The sequence below is a fragment of the Xyrauchen texanus genome, chromosome 13, assembly GCF_025860055.1.
Source record: "Xyrauchen texanus isolate HMW12.3.18 chromosome 13, RBS_HiC_50CHRs, whole genome shotgun sequence".
NCBI classification, from domain to species: Eukaryota; Metazoa; Chordata; class Actinopteri; order Cypriniformes; family Catostomidae; genus Xyrauchen; species Xyrauchen texanus.
This window is the reverse complement of record NC_068288.1, coordinates 43906374-43926669: the sequence shown is the minus strand read 5'-3', so window position 1 is coordinate 43926669 and position 20296 is coordinate 43906374. Positions and strand designations below refer to the sequence as shown.

At 36.5% G+C, this 20296-nt stretch overlaps 3 protein-coding genes across 5 annotated transcripts in view; 2 read left to right on the top strand and 1 right to left on the bottom strand.

The window, feature by feature from the left end:
* Positions 1-3254: 3254 nt before the first annotated feature.
* On the top strand, positions 3255-6971 carry LOC127654450 (protein SYS1 homolog). Of its 3 annotated transcripts, none has more exons than XM_052141653.1 (4): positions 3255-3416; positions 4871-5136; positions 5695-5762; positions 6051-6971. In XM_052141653.1, the coding sequence occupies exons 2-4, from the start codon at positions 4975-4977 to the stop codon at positions 6289-6291; spliced, it is 471 nt and encodes a 156-aa protein (XP_051997613.1). In that variant the 5' UTR covers positions 3255-3416; positions 4871-4974; the 3' UTR covers positions 6292-6971. The 3 variants fall into 3 exon arrangements, with proteins under 3 accessions (XP_051997613.1, XP_051997612.1, XP_051997614.1); XM_052141652.1 differs by having other exon boundaries at positions 3255-3507; positions 6051-6969; XM_052141654.1 differs by having other exon boundaries at positions 3255-3507; positions 5863-6193.
* A 3515-nt stretch (positions 6972-10486) lies between these two features.
* On the top strand, positions 10487-14068 carry LOC127654449 (U1 small nuclear ribonucleoprotein C-like). The gene is made up of 6 exons (XM_052141651.1): positions 10487-10550; positions 11394-11436; positions 11552-11660; positions 11864-11953; positions 13134-13238; positions 13476-14068. Exons 1-6 carry the CDS (start codon positions 10543-10545, stop codon positions 13598-13600), a joined length of 480 nt encoding a protein of 159 aa, XP_051997611.1. The 5' UTR covers positions 10487-10542; the 3' UTR covers positions 13601-14068.
* A 4530-nt stretch (positions 14069-18598) lies between these two features.
* The window catches only part of LOC127654426 (ankyrin repeat and SAM domain-containing protein 1A-like), a 33329-nt gene continuing 31631 nt past the window's right edge, over positions 18599-20296 (bottom strand). Inside the window, exon 13 of the mRNA XM_052141616.1 lies at positions 18599-18712. Coding sequence (XP_051997576.1) covers positions 18599-18712 — 114 coding nt within the window. The remainder of the gene's footprint in view (positions 18713-20296) is intronic.

Sequence of the window (20296 nt, the reverse complement as noted above, 5' to 3'; positions counted from 1 at the left end):
CTACTCCCTCCCCCGGTGAATGGCAGCGGTGCTCCCCTGGGTGGACGGCAGTGTCGAGGACTCTCCTCCTTCCCGGGCTTCGGCACCAATGTAACGTAGTTCAATGGAAAGGAGGAGGCGAGAACCGGCTTGGCAATATAAATAATATCTTAATGAATAACTTAAACCAAAAGACAAACACACACATGACGGACATGTCCGTAAACTATCTCTCTCTCCTCGCACCACTGTCTGCCATCGGTCTTTATCCCTCTTGGAGGCTTAATTAGCCTGTTAAGGGACCGGGTGTATATAATCACGACCCGGCCCGCCCTCCGCCCTGCCACAATGTATAATTATATTAATATAGAATTAAAATAAAGTATTAGACTAAAAGTACACCTGTAAAATCTATTTTCTTTTCTCTCTAGATCATTATATTTCTCCTAAATTTGACCTCATACATTCCCTTCCAAAGGGACTTTGTTCCCTTCTCACTAAAAGCGCTCGCGCCTGTTAAAAAGTGGCGTGCTGTCATAGCAACCATGCTACGTTCCGTTTCCATTTATCCTACAAAGGCTGTCTCGTTTAAACGAGACTTGTTTAAAAGGAGGGCACTAGGTATACTGCAGCTTTCAAAGGATGCGTCCTACCTAGCACGCAGCCTTCGAAACGAGACACAGCCTATGTTATGAAATGTTGATATTATCAGTCAAATTATATCAAACATGATATCATGTGGCTCATGTGCCAACCCATGAGAGAGAAAGAAAAGGAAGCTTATATCAAAATACAAAAAGTGTTAAATGACCTGCTGACAGTGAAATGGAAAAGGTCAATCAAAATAATCATCTAAAATAGACCAATTAATTTTTTAAAGTGCTATTGTGGTTAGTTGGAATAATAATTATTGTTCTGGGATATTGTAAATAACAGTAATTAACAACAGGCTAATACTTAATGCTGATAATTTGAACTCAATCCCTGCACATCACCTGCTCGAATAGATGGTGCTCTCAGCTCGCTCTGAATTAACTGTCTTAGTTGACCGTATCTCTGTTCGAGAGTCTGAATGGACTGGTGTAGGGAAATGTGCTGTTGACATACCTCTTAGCTACCTGGTAAGCATGTACAGATGTAGATGATCCAAGAGCACTTGATATTTATAGTCCTCTGTCAAATGTCTGTGTGGGCCAAGGATGCTGTCCAGTCCTTTCTTGAGCATAAGGCTTTGCTTTGGGTATCCCATAGGAGGACGCAATGGCCATTTCAGTCAGTCCAGGTGCCACAGGATTGATGGGATAATAATACTGTGGTTGTGGTCCAGGGCAAGGAGGTGGAGGCAGAGGTAATGGTTGATAAGGGCGTTGAGGATGCATTGCTGGTTGCGCTGGTACAGGCTGAACTGGAGCTGGCACTGTCTGCTGGTACTGTTGCTGCAGTGAGGCTGATGCAGATTGTACAGCAACTAACTGACATTGGGTTAGCACATAAGTGCAGGCTAATAATAATAATGCATATTCATGTAAAATGCCATGCCAATTTCTCTTCCCAGTCCAGCCCTGAACTGCAACAAGACTTTCACCCACTGTTGCACTTGTGTATATGGCTGAGTGACAATAAAGGGATTTTATTTGAAATGCCACTGTTGTTTTTTTACACACACACACACACACACACAGTTGTGTTTCCATGTTTTATGGGGACTTTCCATAGACATAATGGTTTTTATACTGTACAAACTTTATATTCTATCCCCTAAACCTAACCCTACCCCTAAACCTAACCCTCACAGAAAACTTTCTGCATTTTTACATTTTCAAAAAACATAATTTAGTATGATTTATAAGCTGTTTTCCTCATGGGGACTGACAAAATGTCCCCACAAGGTCAAACATTTCGGGTTTTACTATCCTTATGGGGACATTTGGTCCCCACAAAGTGATAAATACACGCTCACACACACACACACACACACACACACACACACACACACACACACACACACATGTTTGGTTTCCATGTTTTATGGGGACTTTCCATAGACATAATGAAAAAACCCTCACAGAAAACTTTCTGTATTTTTACATTTTCAAAAAACATAATTTAGTATGATTTATAAGCTGTTTTCCTCATGGGGACCGACAAAATGTCCCCACAAGGTCAAAAATTTTGGGTAAAAAATCCTTATGGGGACATTTGGACCCCACAAAGTGATAAATGCAGGCTCTCTCTCTACACACACACACACACACACACACACACACACACACACACACACACACATATGTTGTGTTTCCATGTTTTATGGGGACTTTCCATAGACATAATGGTTTTTATACTGTACAAACTTTATATTCTATCCCCTAAACCTAACCCTACCCCTAAACCTAACCCTCACAGAAAACATTCTGCATTTTTACATTTTCAAAAAACATCATTTAGTGTGATTTATAAGCTGTTTTCCTCATGGGGACCGACAAAATGTCCCCACAAGGTCAAAAATTTCGGGTTTTACTATCCATATGGGGACATTTGGTCCCCACAAAGTGATAAATACACGCTCACACACACACACACACACTCATTTCTCAATATACATACAAAACACACTCTGACATCCAAAACAATACACCCACACAATTTAGCTGCTTAATTTAGTCCATTGGTCTGCAGTACAATACAGCAAACAGAAAATAGGAAAAAAGCATTTATTTGCTCCATAGGCTAAAAATGAGAGCATTTTAATTTTGAAGCCAGGGCTCCGGGATGAAAGCATACTATCATAGAATTCATGATTTACGCTTTAATGTCACTGGGATCAAATATTGCACTTTTAACGGGTTTCAATGGGGACATTTTGTGTAACCATTTGTGTACACAGTGCGTGTAGATGTATTTTAGGAACTGAGATTGAACTATCACAATCCCCCCCAAAATAAACACCTTTGGCTAAATTTATGCCGTAGGCATTAACACCAAGCCAAAATGATTGAAAAAATGTCGCACAAGGGTTAAATAATATTTGTATTGTTAATTATATTGAAAATATGTAACCTTAATATGACAGTAATTTAAGCGCCACCTCTGTAAAAATAAAAGGGCAAATTTAAATGTGTATTTTAAATGTGTAATTTTCACCAGTTTAATGGGGGGGGATATATTAACCGACTAGTAGTTCCACTGTCGAACAGCATAAGAACCGTTTAGTTGACTAGACTAGTCTCGCGCATGCATCCCTTGTATTTTATAGCTCCATGATCGTGCGTCACAGGACGTAAAGATGGCGATGACCTCTGAACGCCAGATGAAAGTTTCGCATCCGGGTTAACTGATTATTAGTAGTGTTAACCTGAAGCATTACTTACCTAACCTAACTTTACCTTTCAAGATCTTATCGACCACATCAGGCACATCGCGGGTTCATCTTATCAAGGGTTTGAGTTTTTACCACATTATGACTCTCAAAAGCGGATGTCACCAAAGTCGCATGTTAGCGAAGCTGTAGCAAGCTGATGCTAATAAACAGTAAGCGCTTTGTTTTGGATCATTTTGGCATATAACATCACCGCATTACATCTCGAACCCTTCAGGTGTCAAAATTGTACTTTATTACATTATTATACAATTAGACCGATTGATTAACGTATACATGTACCATAGTGCTTATTGTAGTGTTGACATTTCTCGCTTAGTAATAAGTTGTTGGAGATTTTAAAAATATATAGACCTTTGCACTGTTATTCTACTAGTACTAACTGCTTAACTCATCCAGTAGTCTCTCAAAATTGTTAGCTGACTACTTAGCAGGGATGTAGCAATAATGTCATTCCTATTCCGTTGCTATACAGCATGTTTAGGGATCATATATGTGTTGTTAAAGGTAAATCCCGGGTTCAAAAAAATTTAAGCTCATCATTTGTGGCATAATGTTGATTACTACAAAAAATAGGCGAATTTCGTCTTGTCCCTCCTTTTAAAAAGCATAAATCTTGGTTACAGTACATGCAATGGAAGTAAACTGGGCCAGTCTGAAAACGAAAAACTCACTGTTTCTAAAGTTTAAATGAACATGGTTTTAGTGTGATACAATCACTTTCTAGTCTTTTCTGTGGGTTAAATCCAGTTTGACACCTTTGGTTTCATGATGACATAATGCTGTAAACCCTGTAATCCTGCAGAACTGATGATTTAAACAACTTTACACCTCAAACAAGTTTTAACAAGAATTAATGCAGTTGTTGGGTGTAATGCATTGCCAAGCAATTCATTACTGTAAATTACTTTTTCTTTGGAAATTTTAAGGGGTTACTCTTTATTTTCAGTACTTAGATTACAGTTACTTCTGATGTAATTGTGTCAAATACTGTATAGTCTACAGAACAATTCTATATAAAACAGTAGTGAATTTAAAATAGAAATTTAACTTCTAAAGTAAAAAAAATGCTTGTTTTCTAATATAACGCTGCCGCTTTAAATTCTTTGGCCAGTTCATGAATAATTTATTTGGTTTTATATGATTTATTTGAAAGAATTAAAAGAACAGTTTCATGTCTATCCTTGTATTTTCCATCTGGCCGTGGTTGATCAGGGTTTTGGAAAGTAATAGGTAATGCAATTACTTTTCAGACAGAGTAATTAGTACAGTAATCTAATTACACTGTAGAAGATGTGATTAGTAGTTAGTAATTAATTACTTTTTAGAGTAACTTACCAAACACTGAATTAATGTGAGTACTTGTAAATGTAAAATGTACTAAAAATTATAAACTTCACATTTCTGCTGTTAAACTTTTAAAAAATTGTCCACATTCAGTTCTGTTGAACGTTTGAACCAAGGCATCTCACTAGATCTAGCTAATAGTTTGTCTCTCTATGCTTTGTTTTGCAGGACTTGGGTAGGCTGGCCCATTTAAACTCAAACCCTTGGGCTTATTTTAGCCCTCCTGTTGCATCTGTCTAGGGACCTGTGTCGTCCCTCTCTCGTCCAGCGACATGGCCAGTCATTTCCGCAGTTACGTGTGGGATCCGGTCCTAATCATCTCTCAGATTATCCTAATGCAGTGCATATACTACAGCTTTTTGGGTCTGTGGCTGGCTGGTGTGAATGGTTTGGTACAGACCAGTAAATCACTCGACCAGATATTCAACTATGAGGTAAGAACTGGCTTCACTTATCTCATTTAAAGGAATATTACAACAAAAACTAATTTCGACTCGTTCCTCCTTTTTTAAGAAAGAAAGAAAGAAATCGAAGTTACAGTGCACTTACAATGGATGTGAATGGGACCAATTTATTTAGGGTTTAAAGGCAGAAATCTGAAGCTTATACTTTTTATAAAAGCACTTACATTAATTCTTCTGTTAAATAAACTTAAGCTACCTAAGCTTTTGCAGGATTATAGCATTACATTGTCATGGGAAAAAGTTGTAAAATTTGATATAATAGTTTAGTGATCATTGTACAGAAAATGTTTGATAACAAAATGTCATGGCTTGACCAAACAGAATCAAGTATCCCAGAAAGCTGTGAAATAAATCATTGTAATTACCTAAAAAAAAAAGCAATCAACAGATTGTAGTAGATCGCAAAACATACATTTTATTGAAAGTCAATAAACGTCCAAATTCTTAAATAATAGTGCTGCATTTTTCAGTTTGATCCCTTTGAAAATCAAATACGGCAACTCCGTAATCTTTATACTTTGTTTGAAGGCTCTTGGCTTTTCAACAACGCAAGGTCGCCTCGCGATGATGGCATTCATTCTGAACTCTCTTACATGGTAAGTGAATATTAAAGGCATAATTCTCCCAATAATGTAAATTCTGTCATCATTTACTCACCCTCATATCGTTAGAAACCCTTATGACTTTCTTTCTCAGGTGGAACACAAAATGAGGTGTTTTGAAGAATGTTCACACAGCTTGTTTCCATGTAGTGAAAGTGAATGGGAGAAGACCCTGTCGAGCTCAGAAAAAGCACCATAATACTAGTCCATATGACTTGAAGCTGTACGATAGCTATGTGTGAGGATCTTATTGATCTCTGTCTCTTCTTTTCTCGTTCTCAGTGCCTTCGGCCTGTGGTGTTTCATTCGACGTGGAAAACAGTGCCTGGACTTCACCGTTACAGTGCATTTCTTTCACATGATTGGCTGCTGGATCTATAACGCCCACATCCCCGCCACCCTGTCATGGTGGCTTGTCAACGTTGCCTGTATGGCCCTCATGGCGGTCATTGGCGAGTACTTGTGCATGCGGACAGAACTCAGAGCCATTCCTGTGAACACGACACCTAAATCAAACCTATGAGAACTAGAGACTGGCCACAGTGAATCAGATGGTGTGTGTGATGGTGGCACCGCAGTACTAATGCTACTGTGGTTTTCCCAGTGTTTGACGATGGGAGGATAATTGGCTCTAAGGATGGACAGAAATGGCTTGGTTTCTCAGTGATGGATCAGTCATGTCACTGTATTTAATCAGACGTTTAGATTATGGCGGTCATTTAGGCGTGGCATCAAATGGTTGTCAAGGGTTTTGAGTTTTCAAGCGAAGCACATGATAATGGTGGCTTCATGGGACTTCCTTCAGTCAGCATTATGGTGGCATTCTTATCATTTCGAAAGGACGATTGTAATTACTTTTGTTTAGGACCAACTTAACATTATTTCCAGATGGTTACTGAAAATATGATGGAAATGGTCTATTTTAACAGCACAGAACCATGTTTCATGTGTATCTTAAAAATAAACTACAATATGTGATAATGGTTACAATAAAATAAAAAATCTGAGTTTCTCAGTGTCACCCCATTTGTTGGCAATAAAATGTTGTTCCAGCTGATTTCAAATCTTTGCTAACCACCCCAATTATTTTCCCCAATTATCAAAAACAGAGTCATTCAGAAGCTATTGAAATCAATCAAATCTTAAAGGGATAGTTCACCCAAAAAAATGTATTTCTCTCATCTTTTATTCACCCTCATGTCATCCCAGATGTGTATGACTTTCTTTCTTCTGCAGAACACAAATGTTGATTTTTAGGAAAATACTTCAGCTCTGTAGGTCCATACAATGCAAGTCATCGGTGACCAGAACTTTGAAGCTTCAAAAAGCACATAAAGGCAGCATAAAAGTATTCCGTACAACTCCAGTGGTTTAATGCATGTCTTCAGAAGTGATATGATTGCATTCTTAGTGTATATTGCCACCTACTGGTCAGGGCTGGTGAAAGGTGGAGATTTATAGTGAATAGGGCTGAAATGATTAGTCAACGTTATCCACAACATCGACAATAAATACATTGCAAAGTATGAGGGAATTATAATGCAAAAATACAAAATAAGTAAAGATAGAAGCGCACTCGTTGTGGAATTGGAGCTGCTGCTCCGCTGAAGCAAAACTTGTGTGTCAAGCTTCTTAAAGGAAACACATCGGCGTTGTATCTTATTGGAAAACAAGACAAAAACACCTGATAACAAGAGGATTATTCACCTGATAACAAAGATAACAAGAGGATTATTCTGCAGTGAATTTCTTTACTGAATTAAACTTAATAAAACCTATTTTTTTCCCTTTAATTCAGTGAATGTAATTTAGAGGTATGTTTAAAAGACGATTATGTCCTCTTTATTTTTAGTAAACACGGTTAATACAACCTTTTAAGTCTGCCCACAAGCTAAATAGTCTGTTAAGAGCTAATGATTAATCATTGCAAGAATCGCCCAAATATTCAAATGATCGTTCTAATAATCATTAGATTAATCGATTATCAAAATAATTGTTATTTGCAGCCCTAATAGTGAGCAAACGTAAATACCGATCTGTTTCTCACCCACAACTATCTCCCTACTGCTTCTGAAGACATGGATTAAACCACTGGAGTAGTGTGTATTACTTTTATGCTGCATTTATGTGCTTATTGGAGCTTCAAAGTTCTGGCCATCATTCACTTCTATTGTATGGACCTACAGAGATGAAATATTCTTCTAAATATCTTTTGTGTTCAGCAGAAGAAAGAAATTCATACACACCTGGGATGACATGAGGGTGAATAAATGATAAGAGGGATTTTCATTTTTGGGATAATTATCCCAAGTTTAAAGTCATGCGATCATTTTCATTTAATTTAATCAGCTAGAACTTGTTCTTGATACAGTCTTTATAAAATGGTTTCCATATTCCATATTAAATAATCGTGACTGACTGGAGAATTTATGGAAATTTAGTGGTCAAAAGGTATGAGAACTCAAAGTGTCTGTGTCATTAACCTCAAAGGTCAGTTTGTCAAACCGGTTTAGTTACATTTTTGGGTTCCCATGGCCATGGAAAACCTGGAAATATTAGGACATTTTAAAATGGTAATTTCCAGGCCTGGAAAAGTCATTAGCGAATACTAATTTTACTAGTTGATCAGCTGTAAAATATTTAGCAGGCAATAATTTGCTCTTTGTGAGTGCAATCTCTATTAAATTAAATATATATATATATTTAAATCCTTATCGTTAATCATGGAAATTCTCTGGTAAAAAGGTGTGGGAACCCTGTATTTTACATGTATCTTTTTAATCTGCTTCACTGTCAGGAAAAAAAAAATATTTTCTATGATTAAAATCAGTATAAGGTAATTTTAAAAGAATTCCTGCAGCGATGTACGAGTCCAGGTTTTCAGCTTTTGTGAAGTTGAGAGAGAAATGAATGCAAGGTTTTTGCTTACACATTAAGGTTCTCTGTTTGCAATAAAACAAAGTTACTGCAACATCTGTTTGATTTTATAAACTATACTCTTAGTTTATCAGAAGGCTGTGCTTTGGTTGCTTTAGTAAGTGATATAATATTTCCTGTGTTAACCCTGCAACATCCTGTCTCAAACACTTTCAGCCCCTGTTATGCTGAATAAGACCTGACCGATCTCGTGTCAACTATGTATTGCTCCAGTCTCGCAATGTGTTAAAAAATAATGAAATTGGATGATATAATTGCAAAAGGTGTTGGCACATTCATAGACCCATTTTTGAGACATTGTACTGTTTTGAAATCCTGTTACCATGGTTTTGCTGCTTAAAGTTTAAAAGCTGCACAAGGAAACATCTTGCAGTTGCATGGAACAATATTGAGAAATCCATCAAAGTTCTTGTCACATATATTCTGTGGCAAGAAACTGCAAGTGGTAACAGTTTTCACAAACGTTTTGTCTGGGGGAAAAAATAATGTTCTGCAAATGCCATCTTTGTTGATGGTTAGGGAATGTAAGATTAGCCAAATGTTGACAGTAGGGCATCTCGCAGCAAGAAAATGAAGCTTATTTTAAGGACCGTTATGATTTTTATTTTCCATTGTGACATCATTTTAAAGGCAATTAAGCACATTTTCACACCCAGTTCTCGTTAGTGTAATCTGGATGATTGTGTGTGGATACAGTTTATTATTATTATTATTAAAATCAGCATAAATTAAAGGCAGAACAGCAAGTACTATCATGTTACTTTGCAATCTAAATATTTGGCTATATTATTATGATTCATATTAGGGTAATGGGAATCAGGGTGCTTATTAGGTAGTTTTTAATGAGAATGTACAATGCAAAACATCTTAATGATTCTGAAACAAGCTTATTTTTATTCATTTATTTACGGTATTCATTTGCAAAAACATGATTTTGTCGTGTTTTTTGCTTTTGTTTTGATTTTGTGGTGAAATGTGACATAGACACATTCTTATCAGATGTCACGAGATTCGATAGTGTTTTACAAAAAAATAAAAAAAATATCTGAATTTGTCATCATGCCTGAAACTGTCTAAATCCCTTTTACTGGTACACCACTTCTAAGACATTTACGTGATGTTTTTATTTGTTTTACTAATTTTGTTTTCTCAGGTCAAGCATAAGGGTGCAAAACAAAATAAATAATAAAAAACTTAAAGAATGTTTACATTTATATTGTGTAAATGGTTAAATAATGTGTGTTCCTTAATTTCACGTCATTGGTGTTATCAATGGATGCTCAAATTATTAATTTACATTTTAACTGTCATTTTGTCCACAGTTCATTTAAATTGGTCATTGGTGTTACGTTGTTGAATTTCATGTGAAATATTTTTATTGGGGTAAAAAATTATTTATATAAGCCTCATCAGTGGTGTATGTTTTTTTTATGTTATTGACACCATCTTAGAAAATTCTACTTTTAAGAGAATTTGTAACAGGTGATAGCATCACTAATGTTAAAACTCTTGCTTAATTCATTAAACAAAATTTGTAAAATTAACACCAGTCAAGTTGACCTATATAAATAGAAATTATTTAAAAAATAATGAACATTTTACCCTCAAGCTTTTATGGCGTAAACCGAGCTGAACTGAACTTTTTATATTTTAAGTCGGAAAGTCAACTGTTTTTAGAATGACCCAATAATAATAATAATTGAGCATAAACATGTTCCCGCCAGAACTTAAGGTGGCGCCAGTGTGCGCTTGCGTTCGCGTTAAACCCGCCGCGAAGAAATTCTGTTTGTCGATTCTAAATCCGGTCATTTTAGCACCGCGCTGTTCCGCTGTGAAGATGCCGAAGTAAGTAACACTTTTCTTTTTATTTACTTAATTATCTACAAAAACGAACCTGCAGAATTTCGCGACAAAGCTTAATGAATTAATCTGTAGTATAATTCGATTTTTTTTGGAAACTATTCTTCAAAGCATCAGCACTCTTCAGACAGAAGCTAGTCGGTTAAGCTAAGTCAGATTTTAAATTCGTTAAAAATTATAAATGGGTGTGTTCGCTTTTATTACATGTTTACACAGTGTGCTTTATCTGCTTTAAATAGCATACAGGAAGTGAGATTTGTTCTGTTTGTGCAAAATAATAATAGTAATATTTATAATTAGTGTTAGGTAAAATACTCTAAAAAGTAATTCATTACTAATTACGTCTACAGCGTAATTAGATTACTGTACTAATGACGCTTTCTGAAAAGTAATTGCATTACTTATTACTAATTACTTTATAAAACCCTGATCAACCTCGACCAGGTGAAAAATACAGGGATGAAACTGTTCTTTTAATTCTTTCAAATAAATCATATAAAATCAAATTAATTATTCATGAACTGGCCAAAGAATTTAAAGGGGCAGCGTTAAATGAGAAAACATGCATTTTATCATTAGACGTTACATTTTGTTTAATTCACTATTGTTTTATATAGAATTGATCTATAGATAATAATAATAGTACCACAATAACAAAGGAGTATCATGCTATGCCCAATATTTTGGATAATTCCAATAGTAATACCATGTTGTTATTTATTTACCTTTTGGACTCAGTATTATGGTAGTTCTCAAAGTACCACTCTGATACCATCACTGTACCATGGCACCGTGACAATATTTTAATGTATTTGTTTGATCTTGCAGGTTTTATTGTGACTATTGTGACACATACCTTACACACGACTCTGTAAGTTTACCATTGTTACTCTAATCTTATGCAAGTCTGACCTGTTTATAATTTCTGTCATTGTTTTTGGTGCAAATATTAATTATTTTGCATGTATATTTTTTTCTCTCTGCAGCCATCGGTCAGAAAGACGCACTGCAGCGGGCGTAAACATAAAGAAAATGTGAAAGATTATTATCAGAAATGGATGGAGGAGCAGGCACAGAGTCTCATTGACAAAACAAGTCCGTAAACAACATTTTATTGCATGTAAACCAAGTGTTCTGTAAACAGCATGTGTATTTCATATGAAACGTGGCGATTACTCACTAACGTGAATTATCTTTTAAAAGATGAGTTGGGGGATCGCTCCAGGATGCATACTTCTGTACAGTTTTATAAGTGCATCTGGTCTCCAGTTGTGAAGTTATTTTTGTCTGTGTTCCAGCGGCTGCCTTCCAGCAGGGTAAAATTCCCCCCACCCCGTTCCCTGGAGCCCCTCCACCAGGTGCAGCTCTGCTACCTCATCCAAATATTAGTAAGTCATTGAGCTCTCAAAAGAGTCCTAAGGACAGAAATGAATAGTCTATTTTCTAATGTTTTATTATAGAATTAGTTGTACATATTTTTAAATGAGTTGATTTAATTTAATAGGTGACCACACAAGATTTAATTATCAGGCAGATTGATTAAGTGGCTGATATTTGGCCTTTTTTAACAATTAATATTGATCAACCACTTGGAACAGCCTATCACATTACTTAGATTGCACATTTGTTCCATTTAAAGAATTGGATACATTTAAATATTTTTTCAGGTCTTTTAAATTATAAAAAAATACATAGAAAATGTGATTCACAGAACAAGATGCGTATGATGAACATACTTTCAATTTCTGAGTTATACGGGCTTAAAGTCATAAATCTCATGTGTTAGCATCCAGGGTGGTAAAATCAGTGTCATTTAAAGCTTTAATTCATGAAAGGCTAAATGTTTGCATGAGTAGTGCTAAATAATCTGTCATTATAATTCTTTTTTATTTTTTTAAATGACAGGGAAGCAATTTTATTTTAAAATTATTATTATAAGAAAGACTTTAGTCCACCAATTCAAAGTCATGTGGTGTAAACAATGTAAGCAGCCATTTTTGTCATGTGTTGCTGTTTGTGAATTAATACAAATATTAATAATAATTTGCACTTTTATTTAATTTTTTAGAAAATGCTGTAAATGGTTTTCAAAAATTGTGAAACCAACATAGGCTCGATTACATTCCTTTGAACTTGACACGTTTAAAACAAAATTTTTATCTTGTTTTTATCATCTTGGACAAACTTGTTTGTCAATGACTGATTTACCAGGGTCAGAATTTAGTTCAAAATGTGGGAGCAAAAAAATTCCTTTTAAAATTGATTCTAGGCCAAGAATGATTTTTCCAAGAAATGTTTTTGTATATTTATGTCATATCAGTACTTCTGGATGTCAATTCATGTAAATGGGCAAAAAGCCTTTACACATATTTATCCGTTTAAATATCAAACTCTATATGCGTGCCAAATGGTAGTTGTTTTGATTTTTAGCCAGTGTTGTAAAACTGAACCTCCCTCACAGTTGCAGTATAGTTATGCAGTGCTGAAGACAACAGATCGCTGATGTGTTGATGCATTTATTATGCCGTTGTTTTTAACTAACTTGATTTTCCTAATTTTAACCTAAAGCTGGACCTCCGAGACCTGGCATGTTACCAGCTCCACCAATGGGTGGCCCTCCGATGATGCCCATGATGGGTCCACCACCTCACGGCATGATCCCAGGAGGACCCGGTAAGTTTACTTCGCTGTAAACCTAAGATCTAAAATACTTGATTGTGATTGCTCAATCGCTGGACTCCACGGTTTAATATTTTTGTGTAATATCTGCAAATCAAAATGTCATGTGCATTTTATATATTTGGTAAGTAATAAGTGGGATAATGTACAGTCAGCCACTCAATATTGCAATGGACTTTTCCATATTGAAAACAATCTGGATTTAACGCTCTCCCCTCTTGCTTCAATAAGGTCCAGGTATGCGTCCGCCAATGGGTGGACATATGCAAATGATGCCCGGACCACATATGATGCGACCTCCCGTTCGGCCAATGATGCTGACTGTTAGACCTGGTATGGTGCGACCTGATCGATAAAACCACAGTGCCAAGATTTCACATCATCTCTGCTGAAATTCACCGGTCAAAGACTCGGCCAAATAACTACACTGGTTTTACAGTAGATGTAAAAGTTTAATTGGCCACTTTTTTTTTTTTTTTTTTTATAATGATGTGTGTATGTGTCTGAAAATACACTGATTTTGTCAGACCTTTGCCTTGAGATCATTTTATTTCCTCCCAAACTACATGAAATCTTCCATTGGCCTAGACAACATATTTATGACCGTGAGGGTGTTACGTAATGAATTTGTGCATAATGTGCATTTATTACAAGCTGATGGTTTTTCAATTTTAACTTGCATTGTGATTGTTTGACAGCATTTTTATTTTTATTTTTAGAAAATGTGATTCAGTTAGGCTCATTTTGCTTTGGTCTGTTTGTACAACATTTAAATAAAATGTATTCCAAAAACAATGTAATCAAACCAATTACAAAGCCAGCTGCTGGTGTAATTCGTAAAATAAGATAGAAATATTGAATTGAATGAGAACTAAACTTAGACAAATAAGTAGAGCAAAAATTCAATTGAAATTTATTGGGTCAATGGCATTTTTGATAAAATGATTGTTACTTAGGTAATTGCAATGAACGTACGGAATAATAGGAACATTCAGGGAAAATAAAAGTACATTTAATAGACATCTTTTAATCATAATCACTTTACCTTCTACATAGGCCAACAGTGGTACTTTAACATGTGGTCAAGTGCAAGCATTCAGCCCTGATCCTGGTTTATTTCTGACATCCTCAAATACCCAACCAGGAAAAATGAGGATAGGAATGTTAAATCATTTGTTGATATTTGCTCAAACTATGGGAAGCTTAAAATAAATTCAAGTGAGTTCCAAGAGAAAGCTAGGGAGAAGTGTTCCCAGAGGACTTTTTTAGTTTTTTTCAGCATATGTGCCAATATTCTTCTCAAACTAACAGTGTAGAACTAAAATAATGTGATGTTTAGACAGTTTGGCAATGCGATATGTGAACAGAAAGTGATATGAAATCCAGCGTTTTGCTTCATATTGCAAATCAATAGCCTAAATATGCTACGTCTTTGCTATTTCACAGTATAATCATTGCGTCAACCACTTATCTGATTTTAGTTTAGCTTCTTCGCATACAGATAAAAAATATTTTGGCTGATTTACATGAGAGTATCTCTTCTCAACCATAATGTCTCCATGTCTGGCCCATTTGTCTCCCCCTTTTATGTTAAACATCATAAAACTTAATGCAATTCTAAAATCTACACAGAGCTCAAAGAGGAGAGGAGGGGGCATTGGACACGAAAATGTTACAATGTTCACACAGTGCTCAGTTTTCCATTTCTTCAGAAATTCAACAGTTCAGTTTTTTGCCTTTGGAAGTTCAACAACTTGGCTATTCAAAGCTATAAATGAGTGATTCTCACGAGAACTATATTTCACCCAAAAATCATAAGGAAAACAATATTTAGCTTAAAGATCATTAGAGTCCTATTTGAAGGACCATTAAGATTTTTTGCATAGCCATTATTTGAATGAAAATAATAATTTCTCAGTACCATAATGCTTTAATAATAGTACTGGTAAATGAATATAGTACAGTACAATTCTAAGCAAACATTTCAATAGTATTTGTTGATTTTAATTTAGAAAAACTGTTATGGACATTTTTTTACAGTTATGACAAAGTGTTTTTTTTTTGTTTGTTTTGTTTGTCGTTGCATTGCAGTACATAACATTTGGGGAAAATGTAATTTATAAAAATAATGTAATATATATTTCTGGTCCTTAAATAGGTTTCTTTTATTTTGCAGAATATTTATTTCTTTCCTTTTGATTTTCGACTTTTGAAATATGACACATTTCTTCATGAGATTTACTCAAATTGACCATTAACTGAGTCTGATTTTATTATTTGATGTGTTCATTTCCATATCACCGGAAAATCACGTTATCCGTTAAGTCATGTCTGGTATTCAAGGTTTTTTTCTTTTCTTTTTTTTGCATTTGGTGCCATTTTTGGACAGTCTGTCATTTGGCAGTTAAGTGCTAATTTAGCATCTCTTTCTTTCCCACATACTCACTCCATTTCTTCCTCATTTGGACTCACAAATAAAGTTTCGCCTGATTCTCCTTCAATTCAAACCTTGGTGTCCGGAAACTTGAAAGGTGGAGTCAGCTACACAAGGAAAAATATACTCAATTTCAGAAATGTTCTAAAATCCAAATCAAACTACTATGTCGTCTGAGCCCAGATGGAGCAGTGCTCTAAAAATCCGTTAGGAATATTGTTAACATTTTAGATATATGAACACAGTGTCAAAAATACACAAAATTCACGTTACAGTATGCAATGGGTCAAGTGAAATGGACACAGAGTTGGCCTCTGGCAATTTTCAGTAAGGAAATGTTGCAAAACAATGGCAAACAATGAGTTATTCATGAATGAAGATGCTTGATCGTGATGTTTCGGATGCTGAGAATGTGCAACACCGTCACAGAGAAATTATCATAATTTTAACGATTAACTTTAGACCAGGACATGAGAGACAAACAGTAGCTCAAGAGTGAAAAACAGCCAGAATCCATTAAAACCCAAACAGTTTTTTCCACACTGTGAGAAAAAAAAAAAATGGCCACATACACACTGCATAGTTTCGGAGTGACAACCGCATTAAATTTATGAGTGAATCCTCGAAATTATCATTCTGTGTGTGTGCGGGATTTAGGAGTCACTCCTGAACTCGCAATAGCTGACATATATTAACCATAGAAATGTTTTGGTGTTGCACGGCTGTAAACAAGAAATAAGATGCTAACAGTTTGATGTTAGCTATTTTTTCCTGTCTAAGTCCAGACAGAAAACTCTGAATGGTGCAAGCTTGTTGGTTCTTTGAACTTGTTATCTGTTAGCCAATCAGCTCACTCACATGGTTTAAGCTGATGAGTCCTTTGATGTGTAATTGGGTAGCCAATCAACTTGCATACTCTTTGCCTAACATTTAAATTTGCTCAGTTTTGATCAGCCAGTTTCACTTCAGCACGCTGAGAGATTTCTGTATAAAAAGCTATTTGCTCAGGTGGTTGCTGGGGCTTTGTATTCTATCAGCTTGCACAGTAAGGTCTGCTTTTGGCCATGCCACCTAGAAGTGTGTATTTATCAAAAGTAAGCCATAGCTAAATCAGGCACTGGCACACATCACTCTCTTAGGTCATTAGTTTAAATAAATCCACACATAGCTAGGCTAAGTCACTAGTTAAATAGGCTCTGGGCTTTTCTGGTCCAGATACACATTATAAGTCAGGTCACTAGCCGTTAAAGCCTTTCGCCCAGGCTGGCCAAGGCACAGCTAGGTTGCAACTGTGCAGCAGTAGCAGCATGACCACATGCTTTACATGTCTTTGTATGTTCTAGCAGTAGCAGTTCTAGTCTGCCAAGAGCCCAAGACCATTATCCTACCAATATGTCATAGCCACATTAATATGCAAAATCTTTCTGAATGTTAGCATAAACAATATTTGAGGCTGGTGGATGCAGATACAGTGGAGAGACGTTCGCGAACAAGTCAAGACACGTACACCTCTTTCTGTGGTTTTCTAGAACTAGATATATGAACTAGTTGTTCAGTTCGATTTCATACACACTACATGGTTTTAATTTCGATTGACACTACTGAAATTCATTTTGACTCCTGTAATTATCCGAGCTTCGTGTGAACAGAATGATATTTAAGTGATCAGAAGTGGAGTGAAAGTTGAATTTAGCTGCAGTGCATACACGGCCAATGAGACAAGACAAAATAGAAACTTTCAAGAATGCAAATCGACTTTTAGCCAAAGTAAAACAGCAAACGTTGCATACAGAAATGTCTATCTTCTAAAACACTGAATTAAAATATAATAAAATTCCTTCCCAAAACAATGAGAAAACAGAATAGGAATCTTGTTTTGGATATTCCATTTTCTTGGGGCTATATTCTAATTTGTAAAATTGTAATGCATTTGAAATCCCAGCGACATTCGCTCTAAACAGGAATGGTTTTCTTCCGCTGCCTTCAGATCTGCAAACGCCTGGTAAGACAAAAGGAAGCACTGGTATAAATGTCAAAACCGATTCTTTTGAAAAACCGAAGGACTGAAGTGGGAAAATGGGTGAAGCTAAGATCCAACTACAGGACAAAAGTTATCTAGTGCTACAGGGTTTGAGGAGCGCCAATGGAAAGTTATGTTGCATTCATAATCGTGAATGTACGTAAACTTGAAAAAACAGTATTGCTGTTGCAGTCAGAAAGTTCTTGAAATTACTAATTTCTAACAAAGTTCTGCCACTCCGATGAGGAGCTGTAGAGACATTTACATTTACATTTATGCATTTGGCAGACGCCTTTATCCAAAGCGACTTACAGTGCACTTATTACAGGGACAATCCCCCCCGAAGCAACCTGGAATTAAGTGTCTTGCTCAAGGACACAATGGTGGTGGCTGTGGGGCTCGAACCAGCAACCTTCTGATCACCAGATTACCAGTTATGTGCTTAGACCACTACACCACCACCACTCCGAAACGCTACAAGTGTCCAAGCTACTTGGTAGGATTTGGCGTATACACATCGGTTCGAGTTCAGAGGTTTTCTGACAGAGAGCCCTCTGATACGAGGGACTTGACCGTAAACATTCAGCATAATGTATAAAAGAGGGAAGCTTTCAGAGGCGAGATCATTGAATCGTGATGGACGAGTTTGAGGAGGCTGGTTAGACAGCAAATCTGGGAATTCCACGAAAGCGCTCATCACTCAAGACGACAAGAAATGTTGAGGGATTCTGTTCTCCGAGAGGGCAATGCAGGCAAGGACCAGGGTTGGTACTGGTGTGGGAAGTAGTCTTGCCCTGAGGAAGGCTACAAATCACAGTGAGAAGGCACAGGGCACTAGTTCTTGGGGCGTGGGGTTAAAACGGGGCAGCAGGCGGGATTGGACAAGGGCAGTGCGCTGCTTCAGAATATGGTGGTCTCATACTTGGTGCTACTTGAAGGTCTGGAAGAGTCCCGTGGTTCGTAAAGCCAACTGGTGCTGCCCAGGGACTGCAGGTCCGTGTCCGGTTCCAGCGAGTCGATGTGTCGGGGAAGTAGTAGCAGAGAATGAGGCTGCAGGAGAGAAGGGTTGCCAACCCACATCACATAAGTGTTGAGATAGGTGTTGATCACCATGTAAGAAAAATCACCGAAAACAACAAATCTAGTGGCTAGACCTGATTTTGGTTCTGCATGTAGCTATCCTACTGGGAAAAAAAAACTCCATCTTTAACAATCTGGTCTAGTTGGTCTCCCAGTCTGACCAGCAAACAAGTGCCCCATTACCTCTAAAATCATCATATCAGACCAGACTGACCAAGCTAGGAGACCAGCTAAGACCAGCAAACCTGCTTAGGCTGTTAAATTAGCGCAACTGCTGGCTAGTGGTTTTGAAGACCCCATGAATTCAGTATGTCTCAATTGTGTAATCCTAAATCTTTTAGCAGTTATACACATTTAAAATGCAAGAAAATTGACCAGAATTATTGATGGCTCATCTTTTAAATGCACTCTAATCAGAATGTCCCTCCCCCTAAATTTTAAATACCACATGTCTTGCCTAGCAATAGCAATTAGCTAATCATGGTTCGTTAAGTCATTGGTTGCGCTAGCCTTGATACTTTATTTCCTTTACCAACAATTAATTAAGTGTATGGAATTTATTTATTTGTATTTATTTTTTAAAGCTGTAGAGGTCTTCTTGAGACCAACAGGATCTGGCAAATATTCTGGTTTCGGGCCGGTCTCAGGTGAACTTTTCCAAGTATAACTTTGGGTTCGGGTTGAGATTGGGCAATTAATTAAACAAAAATACTATTATTATCATTTTAAATAATATATTGATATATTATATAAATAAATTACTATTTATATGATGATTATTATTAATTTTAATAATTATAAACACATTTAAAAAATATATGTATCTAATATAATATAGGCTAAATGTATTTAATATATAATATTATAGTTTTATCACTTTAACGTAACTTGCTTCAGACACGCTCTCAATCATAGATATGTTAATAACAGATGGGCTGTTTAAAAAAATAAAAAGCTATCCTTTATTTTTTAAATTCCTCTCAGTTACATTGTTAGGAGACACAAACTTTACTCTTCACTATATGTGAGAAGTTGTGTTCTAACACGCTTTCTAAGCCATCGCTCTAGGCAAGGCGAACCCTGCGTTGAAGAACCGTGTAGCGATCCGTGAAGTATAGCTGTGGTCTCCTAACATATCAAGCACACCCTGAGGCCAAAACAAGAATTAAATAATGAACAACATCTCCTTTTCATTGAATTACCCAGAATTGCAACCTTGAATGTTGAAATATCCTCCTGAATCTAACTGATTAGGCATATTTTTAAATTGTGACCTGTTGCTAGTGTCAACAAAAAATGTGCATGGGGGGGAAAAATAGGTGAATAACGGTGAAAGGAAAACGTAACAGGCAAATTAGTAAAGTGAATAAGTGGCAGATAGGAGAAAGCTAGAGACGTAGCAGGACGAGAGTGCTGGAGAATATGAGGAAGAGAGAGAGAAGGAGAGTGCAGAACCTGAACTCCGGGGCTGACAGAGGGCAGCGGGAGGTAGGAGGGGCGGTGGGCGGAGCACATGTG

Excerpts from the sequence above, each read along its gene's own strand:
- LOC127654450 (XM_052141653.1), top strand. The coding sequence starts at position 4,975 with ATGGCCAGTCATTTCCGCAGTTACGTGTGGGATCCGGTCCTAATCATC. Across the intron at positions 5,137-5,694 it reads ACCAGATATTCAACTATGAG|GCTCTTGGCTTTTCAACAAC; the intron begins GTAAGAACTGGC and ends CTTTGTTTGAAG. Across the intron at positions 5,763-6,050 it reads ATTCTGAACTCTCTTACATG|TGCCTTCGGCCTGTGGTGTT; the intron begins GTAAGTGAATAT and ends TCTCGTTCTCAG.
- LOC127654449 (XM_052141651.1), top strand. Across the intron at positions 11,437-11,551 it reads CATACCTTACACACGACTCT|CCATCGGTCAGAAAGACGCA; the intron begins GTAAGTTTACCA and ends TTCTCTCTGCAG. Across the intron at positions 13,239-13,475 it reads CATGATCCCAGGAGGACCCG|GTCCAGGTATGCGTCCGCCA; the intron begins GTAAGTTTACTT and ends TGCTTCAATAAG.